Source organism: Prionailurus bengalensis, chromosome D4 (genome assembly GCF_016509475.1).
Source record: "Prionailurus bengalensis isolate Pbe53 chromosome D4, Fcat_Pben_1.1_paternal_pri, whole genome shotgun sequence".
NCBI classification, from domain to species: Eukaryota; Metazoa; Chordata; class Mammalia; order Carnivora; family Felidae; genus Prionailurus; species Prionailurus bengalensis.
Window position 1 is genome coordinate 86,659,053 of NC_057359.1, and position 19,816 is coordinate 86,678,868.

Sequence of the window (19,816 nt, forward strand, 5' to 3'; positions counted from 1 at the left end):
GGTCATGGACATTCAGGGCTTGGGGTGCAGCTCTGCTAAGACCTTGCTCCTGATTAAATTGGTTTCTCCCATCCCCCGTATCCTCACTGTCATAGGGGGTTAGGGGGTGGTGTTTACAAACCTCCAAGGAGGCATCCTGTTTTCCTCTTGCCCACCTTACCCGGGACAGCCCAGGAAGCCACCAGGAAAGGCAGCTGTACTTTCAAGCCTCAGCCAGCAGGTGTCAGCATAGCAGCACCAGAGGGAAGGTGCCGGGCGCCTGGGCAGCTCAGCCACGTCCCCCCACACCCCGGAACCTAGATGTTAGATGTGCACTTTCCCATCCGGCCCACAGGAACAGGGGGGAAAGGCCTCAGGACGACCCTGCACATGGGAAGCTCCTCTGCTCATTCATTCAGTGAGCCAGTAAACATGCTACAAATAAATAAATGATCACAAGAAGGCCCTCTATAAACTGCAGACCTGAAGCCCAAGTTTGGTCCTACCACCCCCTCATATGTAAACATTAGGCAGGCACAGATCTGTGCTGCTCACTGTTGCATCCCCACGACCTAGCTCAGTGCTTGGTGCATAGCTGGTGCTCAATAAATATTTGTTCAATAAATAAAATGAGTCAGCAGCATCATTTTTAGGGGTTCTCAGATCCAGAAGGAAGGGAAGAGCAGAGGGCAAAATAGAGACGGATAAAGCCCCTGCTGTGTGCCAAGCCCTGTGCTAGGCACTTTCCAAGGCTATCCTTGCAACCCTCAGTCAGAACCAACCCTGCATGTTGTCCCAGGTTTCTAGGTGGAGACGGTATGGTCCACACCATTTGACGGATAAGGAAACTGAGGTTCAGAGAAGTGACTGGTCCAAGGTCACAACGTGGTGATAAGAACTGGCATTCAAAGCCAGGTCAGTGTCTGCAGAGACCTTGCTCTCACCCCTGTTCCCCATGGCCACCCTAGTGACCCAGCCCCAAACTGTCACCCTTACCTGTTGGCCAGCTGGATGCCACTCAGCGTGGTAGAGCCATCACGGCTCACAAACAGCCGGAGGTTGCTGTCTGTGGGGACACAGGGGAGGATGGAGGCTGAGTGGGGCAGGGGCAGCCAGGGGACCCCCGGAACAGCTGGCATCGTCCCCCGGTCCTCCCCGTGCGGGCAGCTCACCCTCAGTGTTGCTGCCGTCCGTAAAGTCTTGGCTTTGCATGATCTTCTCCACGATGTCATCTGCGTCGATCCGAGTGTCATCCACCCAGGTCGGGTGACTCTCCACGGAGTCCTTCTTCCGCCTGGGGTGGGGCAAAGCAGGGCAGAGTCACAGCAGTCCGGCCAGCGACAGGCACAAGGAGGACACCGGAGCACCTGCAGCACTGAGGCTGCTCTGAGTGCACGTGAGGATGTATTCCCAACTGTGTTCCTTCAGCCCTCACCTCGGCCCACGGGGCAGGTGCCATGACCTGGTTTTATGGATGCCGACCCCGGAGGCTCTGAGAGGTTACCTAACCTCGTAGCCTCCGAGAGGCTGCACGGCGTGTAGACCAGGGACCTAGGTACACCAAGGCACACACAACGGCACGTGCATGCCAGGCCCAGGCCATGCCTTGCATGTACGACCACTGGCTGAATCATATCACCATCCAACCCTCTGGGGTGGGGGACCCTGCTGTCCCCGTGTCACAGGTAAAGAAGCAGAGGTTCAGGGTGCCCCTGAGACGGGTCTGTTCTCCAGGAGCGCTGTGCTCACCGAAATGAACGGTCAGACAGATGCGGGGGCCGAGGCGGCCGCGGCGGCTTCTCGGGGGGCCGGTGCTCCCGCTCCCCGCCCTCGGGGCCCTCCACAGTCATGCTGAGGCCGCCCGAGGCGCTGCTGCTCGTCGACGTGTTGCGGCGGTGCGTCAAGTCCGAGAGGCTGGAGGAGCGCGAGTGTTCTGTGCTGTAGCCTGGTGGGCATTTGGGGAGGCTCGTTACAGGGGCCGGCCAGGGAGGTGGAGGGCCAGGGGCATGGAGCCAGGCGGGCACTCACCAGAGATCTTGGACTGCTGGCTGGCGTAGCTGGAGTTGCGGGAGTGACCGGAGTGGAATACCTCCTCGGGGCTGGACAGGTTCTGTTCGGCCTCCTCTGGCACCCCTGGAAGGCGGGGAGACAGGCTTACCAGCGGTGCCGGCCCCTGCCATTCACCCACGTCCTCTCCCTGGGTCAGGGTGGGGGGTGGGGGGCGCACTGAGTGTTTCCCATTTAACAGACGGAAAAGCTGAGTTCTACCGCCGCCACAGTTCACCGCTGGAGCCCAGGTCTGTCCATTCCACAAACATCCGTGGGGACCTCCTCTGCACAGGGTTCTCTACCGGGGGCCGTAGACGGGAGATGGTGTCACAAGGCCAGTGGGAAGGGAGAATGTTGAATAATGACCCACAATTAACCACAACTGAGGTGCGTGTTACAGAACAGGGAGCAGTGTGTACGGGGGTCTGACCCAGTCTGGGATCAGGGAAGGCTCCTCTGAGGAGAGGGCCTTAATGGGAGGCCTTCAGGAGGCATGGGAGGGAACGAGCCACATAAAGCATCAGTGAAAGAACCTTCCACACAGAGGAACAGCAGAAGCAAAGGCCCCGAGGCTTTAATGAGCCTAGGTCAGTAGAGCCAGAGTGGAGGGAATAAGGGGAATGGGGAGTGGCTGACAGTCCTGTCACAAGCCACCCATAAGCCCAACTTCGGAAACAAAGTTGCCGGCACTCGCCAGCAGGGGGCACAAGGGGCCCAGGCGGGATCCACTCAGGGCTCCACGAGTGCCTGCCCACCAGTTCTGGTCACAGGAAGGAAGGACTCATCTCGTCCATCTCCTCCTCAGAGAACAGCACACCAGGCCACAGGCTGGACCCCAGTCCTGCCTGTGTCCCCACCCAAAGCCACGGGGCTTCTCAAAACAGGTGCTCTGCAGATGGGGTGGGGGTTGCAGGAGGAGATGGGTAGAAAACCAGTTAAGAGGCGCGTGGGGGCTCAAATCCCTGCCCTGCCTGGGAGAGGCACCTCTTCTACTTGGTGCAACAGGCACCGTCTACACTGGGGTGGCCTGGTCCAGAAGCTGGAGAGAGCGATGGCGCAGGGAAGCCCTTGATCTTGTGAGCAGTTTCCAGCCCGAGGCGGGCTTTCAGTTCTAGGGCTTACCTGACTGAGTCTACAGGAAAAATGGGAGCGGAAGAAAGCTGGCCCTTGAGGTCAGGGCCCTCTCTGCTCCCAGCCGCCCTGGGGGTAGAATCACTCAGCAAACACCCGCTGAGCTGCTGGAGGCCCAGCACCCTCTCTCATTGCTCTCATGGTGCAAATGAGGGCGGCAGGTGCTGCCCTGCTCACTGATCGGCTTAGTCTGCCTCCCAGCTCCGGGCTCACCCCCAGGGACGGGGTCCTTGCACAAGGCTGGTACTCAGGGGCCCCGCTTCACCATGCACAGCACTAGACACGGGGTGGCAGGGGAGGCTGGAGCCTCCTCTCCCGTAGCCCTTCCTTATCCTAATGGCCAGGCTGTCTCCTCTGGGGATTCAGGCATCTGCACTTTTTATGGCGTTAGTAATAACGGTAATTTAATAGAAAGCCAGTGCTGGGAAATATATAGAGTACCTACTGTGTGTCAGGCAAGGCTAATCTCCAAAGCAACCCAGGATGTAGTTACTATGGCTGATCCCATTAGTCAGGGGAGGATGCTGAGACTGGAGAGGCAAAATGGCCAGTCCTGGTCAGGCAGCAAGCGGGAGAGAAGCGCTCACGGCACATCCCTCTGCCAGGAACATTGCCCCGCACCCCACACCTCGGATTCGGCTCAAATGCCACCTCTTCAGGGAGGCTTCCATGATTGTTCCCAGGCAGATGCTTCCAGTGCCCGTCACAGCTCTTGTCACACCTGAAGGTGACATGGACTTATTTACCGCCGGACTGACTTCTGTCTCTCCTGAAAGACGGGGCCTCGAGGTCAGGACACTGCTGCGATCCTGGGGCCCAGCACAGCGCCCGGCATGCAGGAGGGGCTGAGACTTCGGCCCACTGGAAGCATGGACCGGTGTAAACGCCATCCCAACACCTCTGTCTTCTCAGCAAGCGTCCCCCTTGGGACCTGGGGAGACTGAGCTGAGCCTTGGGCCACAGGGAGGAGCAGGGCAGGTGGAGAGTGGCACCTGAGCTGAGGATGGTGGGCCTCGCCTTGGGGGGCCGGGATCCCGTCAGGGAGTTGGTGCCACCGCCGCCGCTGCCGGTCCCACCGCCCTTGCGCGTCAGCTGCAGGGAGGAGTCCTGGCCCGGGACGGAGATGGACTTGGCGGTGGACGGCGGCCTGGGGAGGAAAGATGGCTGTGACTGGGGTGCCCCATGGTCGGGGTCAGACAAAGACAGGGGAGCCCAAGAGCCCCGAGGTGGGAAGAGTCCCTGTGTGGCCCCCCACAGCCTGTGCCCACGCTCACGTCTTAAAGCAGGGGTCTCCGGAGAGCAGGAGCATTCCGATGGTGACCTGCACAGAGGGAGAGATCAGCCACACCACGGCCACCCCCCGGCCCAGGGGCCTCCCTGCGGTCCACCTGCTCTGGCTTCAGATGGGCTGGCCTCTGATCCCGTCTCTGCCCCTCGCTGGCCCCGGCGAAGCCACCGAACCGCACCGAGCCCCCGTTTCCGTGGGTGGAGGACAGAAGCGCTCCTGACACCCGTCTCCTGAGACAGTGGAGAGGACTCGGGGAGATGAGGCTTGGCATGCTTTGGCGCCAGGCACACAGTGAGGGCAAGCAGAAAAAGTTAGCTACTGTGACTTTAACACTGTGACGAGGAGGGGGCTACAGTCCCTCTCCAGCCTCAGGGCCTGCTCATGGCCTCAGTGTGGGCAAGGGTATGCGAGCTCCACACGGCAGGCAGGCAGGCAGGCAGGCATGAGGGAGGCTCACGAAGCCCACCTGGTAGGGAGAGGGTTCACCAGGCACAACATGGTGGGTGGGAGTGGGAGATGGGGTGCCCACAGAGCCCAACACGGAGGGCGGGGGCTTGGTGAAAGCGTGTTGAGTAAAGGAAAGCAAGAAGCCATCAGAAGTTCGACATCATGCACCTGGGCAGAGATCAATGGACCAAACAAGGCAAGGCTGGGTCCCCAAGTCTGGGCTGAGATAGAGCGACGGGAAGAAGGAGATGGGGTAAGAAATGGGTGCTCGTAAGCCAGTGCCAACACTGACAAAAATGGAGATCGTTGGGCTGAGACTTTTTTGTTGTTTTAAGTAAGCTCTACACCCAATGTGGGGCTCGAATTCATGACCCAGAGATCAAGTGTCACATGCTCTAAGACTGAGCCAGCCAGGCACCCCCTGAGACTGTTTTTCTTTTCTTTTTTTTTTTTTAATGAATTATTTCATCTGGCTGTGATAGTGCCTACAAAGTAGGTGATGACCCCAGGCTGTAGGAGAGGGAAGCAGGACCCAGACCCAGACTCAAGGGAAGTAAGGGCCCAAAGCCGTGCAGACAGGACGTGAGACAGCTGGCTTTGCAGCCACCTGCAACCCACCCCCCCTTAGGCCCCCTGGTTTGCCTAAGGGTGCACAGGGCCAGTGGGGTGAGACTGAAAGGTCCCGGCTCCCATCACAACTAGCCTGGACCTTTTTGGGTACTTCTGGGTGTCTCTGCAAAGGGCCTAGGGGCTGCAGCACCCCAGGCCACCACCTCTGCCTGGCTCTGCTTTAAGCACAACATGTTCCCGCTGGGTCAGCTGGCAGAGGTGTGGTTAGGGCAAGACTGTTTTCTCAATCGGGTGGAAGGGTGTGGGGACGAGGAAGAGAGGTGTGCTGGCCGTGGCAGATGCCCAGATAGCTCTGTCCTGAGAGGCCAGAGAGCCAGCTGCCTGGAGGGAGGGAGCTGCCCCGGCCGCCGGAAACCTGCCCGTGGCTGGGCTCTCGGAGGAAATCCCTCGGTCTGCCCGGCTCAAGGGATGGCAGGTTCTTCCACACTGACCCTCCACTGCGAGCTCAGGCAGTCTGGTGTCACATGGGGCAACGGTTGGGAGCCGGACCGTGGAGTCAAACAGCTGGGGGCCAAGCATCAGTTCTGCCTGTGACCCCAGGCAAATGATCTGACCTCTGTGCCCTGACCCCCTCCTATGCAAAACTGGGACCAAACCACACACCACACCCAATGGGGCTGTTGTCAGGTGTCATGAGATGCGAAGTGGCAAACACCTGGGGATGCGCATCTCACCAAAAGTGCTCATCAAACCCTTAACGAGACTGCTGGGGTCCCCCCCCACCGACCCCCCCAATTAAAGATGGGGAAACTGAGGCCAGTGGCAGAGCCAGGTTTCTGAGGGTGGTTTCCTGACCCTGGGACCACATCTTCCTAGTGTCTAGGCTAGGAATCCGTATTTTTCACAACCCCCCAGAGGATGGGGGCAGGTCTGCCGGGCTCCTTTAGTAAAAGGGGCAGAAGAGGTGGTGGGGGACCCTGGTACCTTGAGGATGGAGTTGTCCTGACGGGTGTTCTTCGTGTCATATCCCTCCAGCAGGCAGCAGCGCACTGTGGAGCCTGAGCCTGCGAATTCGGCCAGGTTCAAGTCGGCGAAGCCCAGCTGGGAGGGACAGAGGAGAGTGTGGGAAGCTGCAGGGGGTGTGGGCGCACAGCGGGCAGCACAAGGGTTAACTTGTCAAGGTTGTGGGGGGCAGGCAGATCCCTCGGGCCCGCCCCACAGCCCAGACTGAGTGTTGCATAATGGCACCCAAGGACAGAGGCTGGTCTGGGGCTCACATCCCTGAGCCGCACAAAGCGCCCTTTGTGCCACATCCCAGCGTGCACTAGGGCAGCGCCTGAGATGAAAGGACATTGTTGTCTGTGACACAGAGGCATTGTTCCCTGGGAAACAAGGCTGTGCTGTGGGAGCCGCCAGGCCAGCACGCAGGGGGGAGGAAAGGCCCGTGGGAACTTGGTATGGCGTGGGGGGGGGGGGGGAGGTGGGAGGGCAGGAGTCCCTCATGGAGGTTGGAGTGGGGGGCTGGTGGGAACACCTGGCTGTTCTGGGACGCAGAGAGAGGCACCAGAGACACAGAGGGAGGTGGGAGAACGTTTGAGAACAAAGTGTAGGAGTTAAGAAAGCCTCCGATAGAAGCCAGGTCTCCAGACCTGTGGGCAGGAAACTGAGTTAAGGCAGGGGGTGCTGGGATTAGGGACTTGGGGGGCAACCAAAGCAACAAGTGGCATTTACTGACCACCTGCTGCATGCAAGTCTCCACGGCAGAGTTTAGGGGCACACATGCTAGAATTAGAGGTTTAGGGGGTTCACATCCTAGCCCTGCCATCAAGTCACAGGGACCCCCATTCGGCAGAGAAGGAAACTAAAGTTCTGGATAAGTGACTTCCCCAGGGCCCCACACCGCCTAACCCGCAGAGCCAGGCCCAAGACCAGACCCTCCCAGCACCAAGTCCAGCCGCCCCTCTGGGCCCCGACTTCCTTCCCTGGAGAACGGGAGCAGGGCCTGGCGAGGGCGTTTGACTACAGGACAGAGGGGAAGGGCCTGCAGGTCTGACACGCGCCAGGCACCTGCTAAGCGTCTGCCAGTAGTTCCTTCTGGGCAGCTGTCCCTGCCCATGTGAATTAGTGGCAGGAGAAATTTCCACTCTGGTGGCACCTTCCACAGCCCAGTTCTAGCCACCCTGCCCAGGGCAGAGTGCACAGCCCAGAATGCTGAGCTTCCTGAGCTCTGGTCAGTGGGAAGGGACACGCCTTCCACGCAGGGCGAGGTGAGGCAAAGGCATTTCCCCTCCGGACTGAGCCCATCCCCTGCTACCAGGCCGCCTCCCAGGGGCCACAGAGGGTGGGCTGTGAGTCCCCACCACGAAGGGGGTCGAGGGCAGAGCAGGCTTATTCAAAGCCAGAGGTGACCCTTCCGGAGCCACCTTGTCTCACTTTTCCCAGGGGGTGCCATGCAAATGGCAACAGCACAGATGTGCGACAGCGGGGGCTGGCGGAGTACCCGGCACCCAGCCGTACAAGGGGATGCTGCCTCCGTTAGATGGCAGAAGGAATTTGTGAGGACGTGAAAACATGCCCACGGTGCACCAGCAAGCGGAAACCACGCTGTCGAATCTGTTGAGGACAAGTCCCTTTTGTGTATTTAAAGATCTCACTGTCTGCGTGCACATAGGTACACGTACGGGGAGCTCATTCTCTACTCCTCTGACCCACACGCGCATATGTTTTACTCGCTGCTCTGTGTATTTCCTAACTTTCTTTTCCTTAAACGGTCTGGAGAGACCTTAACGAACCCAAGGATGGGATCTGGGGAGGAAGCCTACAGGGGAAGGGGGTGGCAACTTCCCTTTTCACTCCGAACTTCTGTGCCATTTGTGTTGTGACAAGCACATGGGACCTTTATATTAAGGGCAAAGACAATCTATAAAGACATCTCCAAAAAACAATACATCTCATGCAGAGCTGAGTGTCTCCTGTTTGGGGCAGAGAAGGGACTGGAAGTTCTTCTGGGAGCTTCTCTCATGCCTGTCCCACCCCACTATCCCTTCACAGCCCCACTCACCTTGGAATAAGCCTTCCCGCCTTTCAGCTCCTGCACAGAGAGACAGAGACACAAGCAGCAGTGTAACTGGGGAATCCAAGTGATCTCGGGCATCTCCCCAGGTGCCTCCCACCCCACACCAAATCTGACTGCTGGGGGGGAAGACAAGCCAAGGGGCAGAGCATCTCTCAAGGGGACAGGTCAGGGGATGGGCCTAAAGCCGCTGGACCAGCGGCCTCACACCCGCCGCCTTGGCCTTGGGCCCGCAGCCCCCCGCCCCAGCCCGGAGCCCAGCCTCACCTTGCGCACCGACACGCGGAAGATGCAGGGGTCCAGCAGGCCGGTGGCCGGGTTGGCGCTCATCTTACACACGAAGGTGAACCTCTTCCGCCACCGCACGCAGTTTTCCCGCACCTCCTCCCTGCAGGGCAGACAGACAGGTGAGCACAAGCAGGCAGGTCAGCACAGGTATCAGGGAGACAGGGCTGGCCTTTAGGGAGTAGAGGGAGGAGGGGAGCTCTGGCTTTTTACTTTGTATCAGAGAGTGACTGTGTTTTCCTAACAAGAACATGCTTGTGGAAGTGTTGCAAAAACAAAAATAGTAAGTGATAAAAAGTGAAAAAACACAAGGTAGGGGTGAGGTCAGGCTGGAGGCAGCTACTCCTTGTCCCTGCTCCCAGCACTGCCCCCTCCCCTTGTCCTGTGGCTCCTTCCTCTGCCATTACCTCCCACTGGCCCCTGACCATTCTGTTCGGCCGACCCTCACAACAGTCTTCCCCAGCAGACGAAAAGCGACGTAAGCTGCCCAGTGTCGCCCAAACAGGAAACAGTTGGCCTTCGGAGACCATTTCTTTGCCACTAACAACAACAATGATAGTAATAATAGCCATGTCTAGCGCTCGGATCGCACTTCACACGTGCTGGGCAGCTCTCACGGCACTTTAGTGGGGCTGCTCCCAGGGTCAGAGACCCACGATCACGCCCGCCCTTCCAGCAGCTGTCTGGGACGGCTACTACCCTTAGCCCAATCCCACATGCACAGACGCCAGAGCTCAGGGGGCTAGCATGCTGGCCTGAGGCCCACCGCAGGCACAGCAGAACAGGGCCTTGACCTTGAGCAGTGGGCCCCAGGGGCTGCATGCGTCACTCTCACCATACCGGCCTGAGACACCACCTTGGGGTCCTCGGCTTCCCTGACACTAACTGGGGGTCTGGCCTTCCGGCCCGCACTCCTGCTGCACCTGGGAAGTATCGCCACACCGAAAACCGCAACACACCCTTAATAGGGAAATGCTTCGTGCCCTGGGAGCCAGAGCAATGCCAGGAGCTCCCCCAGCCTCTCCCAGCTGCTCGGCAGGACCTGGGGTGGCACTGATGAGTCTGCATCCCTGCACAGCTCCCCGGCCCCCCGCAGCCTGCCTGGCAGAGCCCGTGCTCAGGAAGGGGTGGCCACGGAAGGGAAGGGACGGCATGAGAGACATTATCTCCTGCTTCATCATCCCATCTAACAGGAACAGCCACGTGGACAGATGAGGAAGTGACCGCCCTACACCCCGGGGGACCCGAGGATCACAGGTTAATTGTCAGACTGGGGCCTGAGGTTGGAGGGTCAGCGCAAGCAGAGCATCATCGGAACGGGGGCGTGTTTGCTTCTCGCACGACCTCAGACAGTAGGCTCTATGCCACCCCCTTCTACCGCTGAGGGCACTGGGACCCCAAGAGACTGCCCCAGATCACATCCCCAGTGACTGACAGTGCAGGATTTGAACCCAGGACTGTCTGACTGCAGTCAAAGCATTTGGCCATCACCTTGGTTCACAGGCCCCAGAGCCGGGGAAGGCCTGGCAGGTGGAACCCACCAGGGTTCTGGGGCCAGCAGTGCCCTGCAATGTACCTGAGACCCCACCAGTGTCTCTGACTGACAAGTATGAGTCAGGCACTGAGCCTGTGGTGGACTTTATTCACAGACCGACAGTGACAGTTACCCCGGTGATGACTCAGTGTCACCAGGAGGGGGTGGAGGGAAGGGTGAGTCAGGGTAGATGACTGACTTGCAGGGGGGTGACATTCAAGCTCAGGCAGGAATGAAGAGAGGGGAGTAGCCAGTGGGGGAGACAGTTCCAGGCAGAGGAAACAGCATGAGTGAGGAACAAATAGACTTTGGTTTCCTCGGCTATGAAAACCCCTGCGCCAAGCCTCTCTGAGGAGCCCCCTCCGGACTCTACAAGGCTTCTCCTACATCCTGTCGGGGCCGTGACGAGGGACGACAGGACTTGGGTCAGGCAGACCTGGGGTCGCGGCCCTCAGATCACTGAGTGACTCAGCGAGAGCTCGACCTCTCCACCCTCATGGGCAAAACAGGCACCCCACCCGCTGACTTGTGGGCACCAGGAGGCATCAGTAGGTCCCTCAGAGGCCCCAGCCTGGGGAGGTCCGTGAGACGTGTCTTGTGTGATGAAGACGCTGGGGGTCCAGAGGGACTGTCCCCAACGTGCTCTGACCTTGTTAGGAAGGGGAGCTCCAGCGACTCCCTGCAGCCCCAGTACTGGCACAAACAGAAAAGGTTGGGGCTAGAGACGAGGGGGAGGGAGAAGAGTGCCCAACCCCCAGCAGACGTGGCAGGGACCTTCAAGAAGCGGGTGCCACAGGGGGAGCAGGGGCCCTGGGCTGGGGAGCAGCCCCTGCCGCAACCATGCTGGTTCCACCCACTCATTCAAATATGTGCCAGTCCCTGTCGCTGGGACCACCGCAGTGACCAGCTTACATTGTGGTGGGACAAAAACGAGGTCAAGCAAACTAGAAAAAGAAATGGTAGTGGGCGGAAAGAACTAGAATTACCTTTATTGGCAGATAATTTGAGCTTGTATGTAGAAAATCACAAAGTGGGGCGCCTGGGTGGCGCAGTCGGTTAAGCGTCCGACTTCAGCCAGGTCACGATCTCGCGGTCCGCGAGTTCGAGCCCCGCGTCGGGCTCTGGGCTGCCGGCTCAGAGCCTGGAGCCTGTTTCCGATTCTGTGTCTCCCTCTCTCTCTGCCCCTCCCCCGTTCATGCTCTGTCTCTCTCTGTCCCAAAAATAAATAAACGTTGAAAAGAAAAAATTAAAAAAAGTAAAAAAAAGAAAATCACAAAGAATCCACTAAAAACTATCAGAATACAAGAGTTTAGCAAGGTTTCAGGATACAAGATCAGTAAACAAAAATCCATTATTTCTATATACTAGCGAACATCCACAATGAAATGAAGGAAATAATTCCATTTACAGAAAAGCCAAAAAGAACACAATAAATAGAATCAAATTTAACGAAAGAAGTACAAAATGTATTCTCTGAAAACTACCAAACGTTATTGAAAGAAATTCAAGAAGATCTAAATAAATGGAAACACATCCTACAGTCATGTTTCAAAAGATCTAATCTTGGTGTGACAATACTAGCAAATCGATCTAAAAATTTAACACAATCTCAGCTGGCTTCTTTGTAGAAATTTGACACATTGGCCCTAAACCTTCGAAATTTAAGGAACCAGGATAGTCAAAGCATCTAGAAAAAGTAGAACAGAGCACAATCAAAGGATCCAATGTCTTTGGCTGCAAAACTTCTACAAAGCCACCATAATCAAGAAAAGATGGTTCTGGCCTGAGGATGGACACATAGATCATCGGAATGGAATTAAGAGCTCAGAAATAAACCTTCACGTTTATGGCCAATTGGTTTTCAGCAAGGGTGCCTGTTAGTAGGGGAAGAGGGTAGTCTTTAACAAAAGTTGCCGGGACAAGGAGATATTCCTGTGCGAGTGAATGATGTAGGACTCGTGTCTCACACCACATACAGTAACTAACTCAATATGAATCAAAGATCTAAATTTAAGAGCTCAAACCCTTAACCACCTGGGTGGTTCCAGGTGGTTAAGCATCTGACTGACGGGCTCAGGTCATGATTTCATCGTTTGTGAGTTTGAGTCCTGCATCGTGCTCGGTACTGACAGTGTGGAGCCTGCCTGGGATTCTCTCTCCTTCTCTCTGCCCCTCCCCAGCTTGTGTACCCGCTCTCTCTCTCTCAAAATAAATAAATAAAAACTTTTTTTTAAATGCCCAAATTATGAAATTCTTCAAAAAAATATAGGATAAATCTTTGTGATCTGGAATTAGGCAAGGGTTTCTCAGATAGGACACCAGGCAACAAAAGATAGAAATGCTGGATTTCAGGGGCACCTGGGTAGCTCAGTCGGTTAAGCATCCGACTTCAGCTCAGGGCGTGATCTCGTGGTTCGTGAGTTCAAGCCCCGTGTCAGGCTCTGTGCTGACAGCTCAGAACCTGCAGCCTGCTTCAGATTCTGTGTCTCCCTATCTCTCTGCCCCTCCCTTGCTGACACACACTCTCTCTCTCAAAAAAAAAATAAATAAATAAAAATTAAAAAAAGAAACAGCTTTCTCAATATTGAAGACACATTTAAAAAAATGTGTAGACACATAAAAAAAAGAAATACTGGATTTCATCAAAATTAGCCTTTTTTGTGACTCAAAGGGCACCATGAAGAAAGTGAGACAGTGGCTCAGTCAGTTAAGCATCTGACTTCAGCTCAGGTCATGATCTTGTGGTTCATGGGTTCAAGCCCTGTGTCAGGCTCTGTGCTGACAGCTCAGAGCCTGGAGCCTTGCTTTGGATTCTGTGTCTCCCTCTCTCTCTGCCCCGCCCCCACTTGCATGCGCATACTCTCTGTCAAAAATAAACAAACGTCAGGGGTGTCTGGGTGGCTATCAGTTAAGCGTCCAACTTTGGCTCAGGTCATGATCTCACAGTTCATGAGTTTGAGCCCTGCGTTGGGCTCCGTGCTGACAGCTCAGAGCCTGAAACCTGCTTTGGATTCTGTCTCTCTGCCTCTCTCTGCCCCTCCCCTGCTCTCTCTCCCTCTCTCAAAAATAAACATTAAAAAAAATTAAAAATAAATCAATAGTGAGAAGGCAACCCACAGATGAAGGCAACTATCTGCAGACCAGATACATCACAAGGGAATTGTCGCCAACCAATAGGTAAAGGGCACTTACAACTTAACAGTGAAAAACAACCCAATTTAAAAATGGGCAGATGATCTGAACACACATTTCTCCAAAGAAGATACGCAAATGGCCAACAAGCACATGAGCAGCTGCTCACCATCATTCGCCATCAGGGACACACAAATCAAAACTATAACGAGTTACCACTTCATACGCACTGGGAAGGCTATAATCAAGACCGATAATAACAAGTGATGGCGAGGGGGTGGAGACACTGGAACCCTCCTACACAGCTGGTGGGAATGTAAACCGGTGCACCCCCTTTGGAAAACAATCTGGCAGGTCCTCAAAACATTCAACTCAGAGTTACCTTATGACTCAGCAATGCTACTCCTAGGTGTATATCCAACAGAAATGAAACACATGTCCACAAAAAACAGATTGTGCATGAATGTATACAGCGATATTCGTAACAGCTCAAAAGCGAAAGCTACCCAAATATCCATCGACCAGTGAATGAATCCATAAAACGTGGTCTATCCATTCAGTGGAATTATTGCTCAGCAATCAGAAGAAATTCAGCACTTAATACCTGTTACCCCGTGGCTCAACCTTGTGATATGCTAAATGAAAGAAGCCAGTCACAAAGAACTGCATGTTGTGTGATCCCACTTACATGAGACGTCCAGAATGGGCAAATCGCTAAGAGATAGAAAGACTGGTTGGTGATTGCCAGGGGCTAGGGGATTCGGGAGAAAATAGCAGGGGACTGCCAATGGGTATGACGTTTCCGTTTGGGGGTGATGAAAATGTTCTAAAATTGACTGTGCTGATGGCTGCACAACACTGTCAAGAGACTAAAAGCCACTGAAATGTGTGCTTTAAACAGGTGAAAAACCAAAAAACACGGTAGGTCGGATAAAGAGAGAAAACTGGAGAAAACAGAGGGGGTGTGGTCGGTGAGGGAGCAGGGGGTTAGGTGTCATGAGGGGCCTCAAGGGCCCGGGTGAGGTCTTTGAATCTTATTCTGACGGTGCCTCTGTCTTGCCACGACGGCTTTAGGCACAGGCAGAGAGCAACCCTGGAGTAGGTGGGTGGAAGGGTGGAAAGCAGCCAGAGGCCCAAGCCTGAAATGGGAAGCCGGGGGCCGGCCATGGCTTCCACGTGGACCCTCAGATCTCCACTCGCCCCCCCCTCCACTCAACTCAGCCCAGGCGATGGAAGCAGCTGCTGGAGACCTGAGGAGAACGCTCACAGTGTCGGGCATGTTGAAACACCCCAAGGAATTAGGATTAGTGTCTGGGAACAAAAGCCGATATCGGATGGTAGGCTCTCTCCCTGCCCCTTTGTGAGTCTGCCCTGGGAACGAGCGGCCAGGAAGCCTGAGGCCCTCTCCGGGTTCCTGTGGGCCTGCCAGGCCGAACCAGAGAAAGCCACGTGGTGCCCTCCCAGGCTCAGGTAACAGGCGCCTTCCTCTCCCTCCGCAGGAAGATGGGCCAGGACAGGGCTCACCGGAATCAGTGCTGGGCCACCCCCTTGTTTCCACAGGGCTCTAAATACACACTATTAAATGCCACCACTCCCACGGGAGAGACTCACACCTCCGCCCTGGCCCACCCCAGGAGGGCACAGGGAGGGTAAAATAAACACCCAGCAGCGGCCATTTCCTGAGGGCCTGCCATGTGCTACCTGGAGCCCTTCGACACTAAAAGTTGCGTGCTGTCGTGGCCACTCCTCGCTGAGTGAGGCTCAGAAAGGTTGAGTCACCCACCCATAGTCGCAGAGCTGTGAGGAGCACGTCTGTGTCCAGAGCCCACGTCACAGAGCCAGAGATGGCCCAGCCAGGACTCGGCCCTACGGCCACCTCTGGAGAGAGGGACTCAGGCACCCCTAGTCGGGTGGAAGGGAGTCACAGGTTCAGGAGAGGGATGATGGAGGGAGATGAACACAGGCTCAGGGGCAGGGGAGGGCTGTTCATAAAAAAGGCAGGCATGAGGATGTCAAGCAAGTCAGTTGCCATGAGCCCCAGGGGGGAACTGGCTAGGCTTGTGGAAGTCTCAGGGACTTGATTCGCTCATAAACCTTTTATTAAGCACTTGGTAGCTGCCAGGTAGAGCTGAAGGCCCTGGGGATACGAACATCGAACGCAACAGAAATTCCTGCCCTCCAGGGACTTACAGTCTGGCAGTGGGTAGTAGGAGACAGACAAAATGGGACAGACACATATCAGATGGTGGCCTAAGTGCTGTGGAGGAAAAAGGGGACCAGGTGGGGAAGCAGGCAGTGCCCAGGCGGAGAGAGCGTGAGAGAAAGGTGACCAGGGAAGGTGACATCTGAGCAAAGAGCTGAAGGAGGTGAGAGTGACCCAGGCACTGGGGACAAGCCGTCCGGGCAGGAGGAAGAGCTTAAGGGCAGAGACCCTGAGGTGAGGGCGTGCCTGACATGTTTAAGAGACTTTTTAAAAATGCTTATTTATTTATTTTGAGAGAGAGAGAGAGAGAGGGAGAGAGCACGAGCAGGGGAGGGGCAGAGAGAGAGAGAGGGTGAGAGAATCCCAAGCAGGCTCTGTACTGTCAGCGCAGAGCCCGATGTGGGGCTCGAACTCACGAACCGTGAGCTCGTGACCTGAGCCGAAATCAAGAGTTGGAGCCACCCCGGTGCCCCTTGACATGTTTAACAAAGCCAAGGAGGCCAGTGTGGCTGGAGCAGAGTAAGCAAGGGGGCCGGTGGGGGCGAAACGGGAGAGGGGGTCACGGCCCCAAGCTTCCAAGCCGTGGAGAGGTGCCGTCGATCATGGACGTCCACGTGTGCACAGGTGGGTAGGGAAGGACAAAGAGACGACATGAGGGGAAGGGCAACTGTGTCCTTTTCTTTCCGAACTGGAACTATCAAGGTGGCTTTTTTTTTTAAAGCACAACTAGGGGGAAATGAACTCGTCTGGGAGTCCTCAGCATTGCAGTGACGTCTGAGGCCACAAAGCCACCGTGGCGAACGAGCCCCGGCAATAGCAGAGGCCCCACGCGAGACCCCTGATGGGTGGCTAGCACCCTGACAGGTGAGTGCCACGTGACACTGCTATGACCTCGATGGACTGTGGGCCCCGGGGACAGGGACCGGGCCTGGCTAGGCACCCTTGGCCTCCGCGTACACGGGCAGTGACAGGAGGCACAGTGAGCGCCTGTCTCGGGAAGATGGGGAGTGTGAAAGAATTAAAACCAACAAACATCTAGGGAGAAAAGTCATAAATAAGATGTTCGTTAAGAAACCAGGACTGGGGCGCCAACTCTTGATTTCCGCTCAGGTCGTGATCTCAAGGCTGCAAGCGCCGCCTCGGACTCTATGCTGACAGTGCGGGGTCTGCTTGGGATGGTCTCTCTCCACCCCCCCCCCAAAATAAATAAATAAACTTAAAAGAAAATAAAAACCATACAGGGCTGTGCGTCCCCTCTGCTTGTCCTGCTGACGTGGCTCAGGATAGGTGGGAAAATGGAACTAAAAAGACGATGAAGCCTAGAGAGGAGGCTATCCAGAAGCCTGGACTCCGGGCTTCCGGGCAAGGGGCTCATTCTCATTCATCTGTGTGCTGGCATGAGGGGACAGGTCGAGGGAAGGAGAGAGCTCACAGCAGGTCTGGCTGGGGTGGGATGAGGGACCAAGACCGTTTTCTTCATTTCTGTCCAAGAATCGTTTCTATAATCGAAATGTAAACCGAGAAATGCGAAAAGGGCGTGAGATCAGAAGGGGTGGTCAAAAGCAAACTCATCTCCCTGATTCAAGGTCTGGGCCCACACTCGCCCTCCTTCAGGACCGGGCGCCCCTCACCCCCCAAGCCTAGGGTTTCAGGCCTGAGTACCCAGAGCCATGCTGCCAGGGATAGGTAATTACAGAGACTGGGTTTTCAGGGGAGTTTTGTTTTTAGCTTTAAGATATACAATTAGACGTCCAAATCCCAGGAGGCAGGGTGAGCCCTCCACCCACCGCAGCCCACTGTGGCCATCCCAGTGGCAGAATTCTGTTATTTCTGGGTTGTCCTGAAATAGGACAGAGCACCACACCAGGCTGCTGTCATCAGGCCAGCAGAACTCCCTTGGAGCCCCCCTGGCCCCAAATCCCAGGGCCTCTATTACGTATCCACAAAGACTTACTGTGGGTGCTGGCTTGGCACGAGGCCCCGGGTGGGTGTGGGGACACTACGGGAGCAGTCCTCCTGAGGGAGTCCCCAGTTGAGTGGGGGAGACAGACACTACACAAGTGACCGATAACTGCCACCAGCCTCCGAGAGTGCAGACAGGGGCCTGACCCGGTCTGGGGCAGTGACACCAGAGCTGGGACCTCAAGGTGAGGTTGGCCAGGTGAAGATTAGATGAGACGTCCTAGGTCATGGGAACGGCCCAGGAAGACCCAGAGGGAAAGGGGTGGCTTCCAGGAAGAGATAGGATAAGGCCAGGGAGGGGCGGGATCAGGTTGGTGAGTGACCCCAGGAGGTCTGTCTCAGGGAGCCCGGGCTTCTTCATCTGCAGAAGGGTGACACTGCCCACCGCCTGAGGCTGTCACAGGGTGACTCTGCGGTGCCGCGTCCAGCTCCTTCCTCCTGATCAGCTGGACGGGGAACACAGAGAATTCTGTCAACACGGTGCGGGTGGCTGCGTTTTCCTGGTATCTGCCTTGCCGTGTGTCAGAGACCAAGGCAGCTGGCCACCACTGGGGCCTCACGCAGATGATGATGGCATTTCATCTGTCACCACTATCTCCCCAGAGCCCAGGACAGAGCTGAGCAGAGTGCGACTCTCACTCTAGACCACATTCCCCCGCACCCCTCCAGGCTCATCTTTAATTTAATCAATAGTAAAATCAGATCCTGTTCACTGAGCTTGTTGTACAGGAAGAGTGTTTCTTTTTTTTTTTTTTAATTTTTTAAAAATGTTTTTATTTATTTTTGAGACAGAGAGAGACAGAGGATGAGCAGGGGAGGGGCAGAGAGAGAGGAAGACACAGAATCTGAAGCAGGCTCTGGGTTCTGAGCTGTCGGCACAGAGCCCGACGCGGGGCTCGAACCACGAACTGTGAGATCATGAGCTGAGCCGAAGTCAGACGCTCAACCGACTGAGTCACCCAGGCGCCCCTACAGGAGAGTGTTTCATATACGTGACCAACCGAATTTTACCACAATCCCATGAGGCGTGTGCCATTATCATTGCCAATTTACAGATGAAGAGACTGAGGTCCAGAGAAGGGCAGGATAGGTCCCAACTCACAGAACAACAGGGTGGGATGCTAGTCTGAGGCGGCCGACATCACGGCACAGGTTCACTTCTTCCCCGTGTCCGTTCCCCTCAAAAGCAGGAAGTGGACCTGGGAGGCGGGAAGTGCTTCTTCCCGGGCCCCAGCCACTTGAAGGCTGTGAGGAGTGGCGGGCCAGGTTGAAGTGAGCCCCCATCCTCGGCCCCTCAGAGAAGTTCGGGGCTCCCAGCAGGAGACACCTCAGAGGCCAGGCTCCACGGTTCCCCAAAGTCGGCTCACTGCCGCGTCCCCGGCACCCGGCCCAGACCAGCATCACGACCCAGGAAGCGCAGCAAGATCCCAGAGCCTTAGCAGCCCCGGCGTCCCCGTCACTCAGGGGACGAGGGATCGGTGCGGTGGGAGCCACCTCCTGGCCACAGGCTGTCCATGGCCCCCAGGGTCCTTGCAGATGGGAACCGGTTAGGCCCTTCGGTGCCTCCCCCTGGAGCTGGAGCAAGGATGCGGCACGGCCAGCAGCCACCAGAGGAGCAGAGAGTCGGGAGAAGGGAACCCGGGGTATCAGTGGGGCGGCCCATGGAACAGCCTCCGGTGTGACCCCACGCCCAGCCTCAGCACCTCACCCTCCCAGCCGCCTGCCCTCGTCTGCACCTCCGGCTCGTGACCACCGCCGCCCGCCAGCACGGAACCCCAGTCTGGCAGGGAGTGGCTCAGTCGTGGCCACAGGCAAGGCCCCGTAGGACAGGGCTTCTCGGACTTGAGTGAACGCCGCAAACTCCTTGGCTCGTCACGCGGATTCCCAGGCCCTGCCAGAGCTACAGGCTGCAGGGTGTCTGGACCTCAGCACCACTGCCATCCCGAGATGGAAATTCTGGGTTGTGGGGGCGGGGGTGGGGGGTGGGGTCTCCTGTGCATCGTCGGTATTCAGCAGCACCCTGCCGGGAGTACAACGCCAGCTGGGACCACCAAAACTGTCTTCAGACATCGCCAGCTGTCTCCCCGGGGACAAAGTCACCCCGTGAAGAACCACTGCTACAGGCCTCGGGCCGAACTTTTGGAACACGCCCTCCTGTGATTC

At 56.4% G+C, this 19,816-nt stretch overlaps 1 protein-coding gene across 2 annotated transcripts in view; it reads right to left on the reverse strand.

Moving 5' to 3' along the window:
* FAM102A (family with sequence similarity 102 member A) overlaps positions 1-19,816 on the reverse strand; it is a 35,067-nt gene that overhangs the window by 3,205 nt on the left and 12,046 nt on the right. Inside the window, exons 2-10 of one of the 2 annotated variants that reach the window (XM_043565961.1) lie at positions 8,805-8,925; positions 8,526-8,555; positions 6,449-6,565; positions 4,434-4,480; positions 4,152-4,306; positions 2,008-2,112; positions 1,729-1,924; positions 1,152-1,273; positions 976-1,045 (exon numbers count right to left, since the gene is read on the reverse strand). In XM_043565961.1, the coding sequence (XP_043421896.1) occupies positions 976-1,045; positions 1,152-1,273; positions 1,729-1,924; positions 2,008-2,112; positions 4,152-4,306; positions 4,434-4,480; positions 6,449-6,565; positions 8,526-8,555; positions 8,805-8,925 (963 nt within the window). Of the gene's footprint in view, positions 1-975; positions 1,046-1,151; positions 1,274-1,728; positions 1,925-2,007; positions 2,113-4,151; positions 4,307-4,433; positions 4,481-5,883; positions 5,972-6,448; positions 6,566-8,525; positions 8,556-8,804; positions 8,926-19,816 lie in introns of those variants that run through there. The other variant, XM_043565962.1, reaches the window with a different exon arrangement.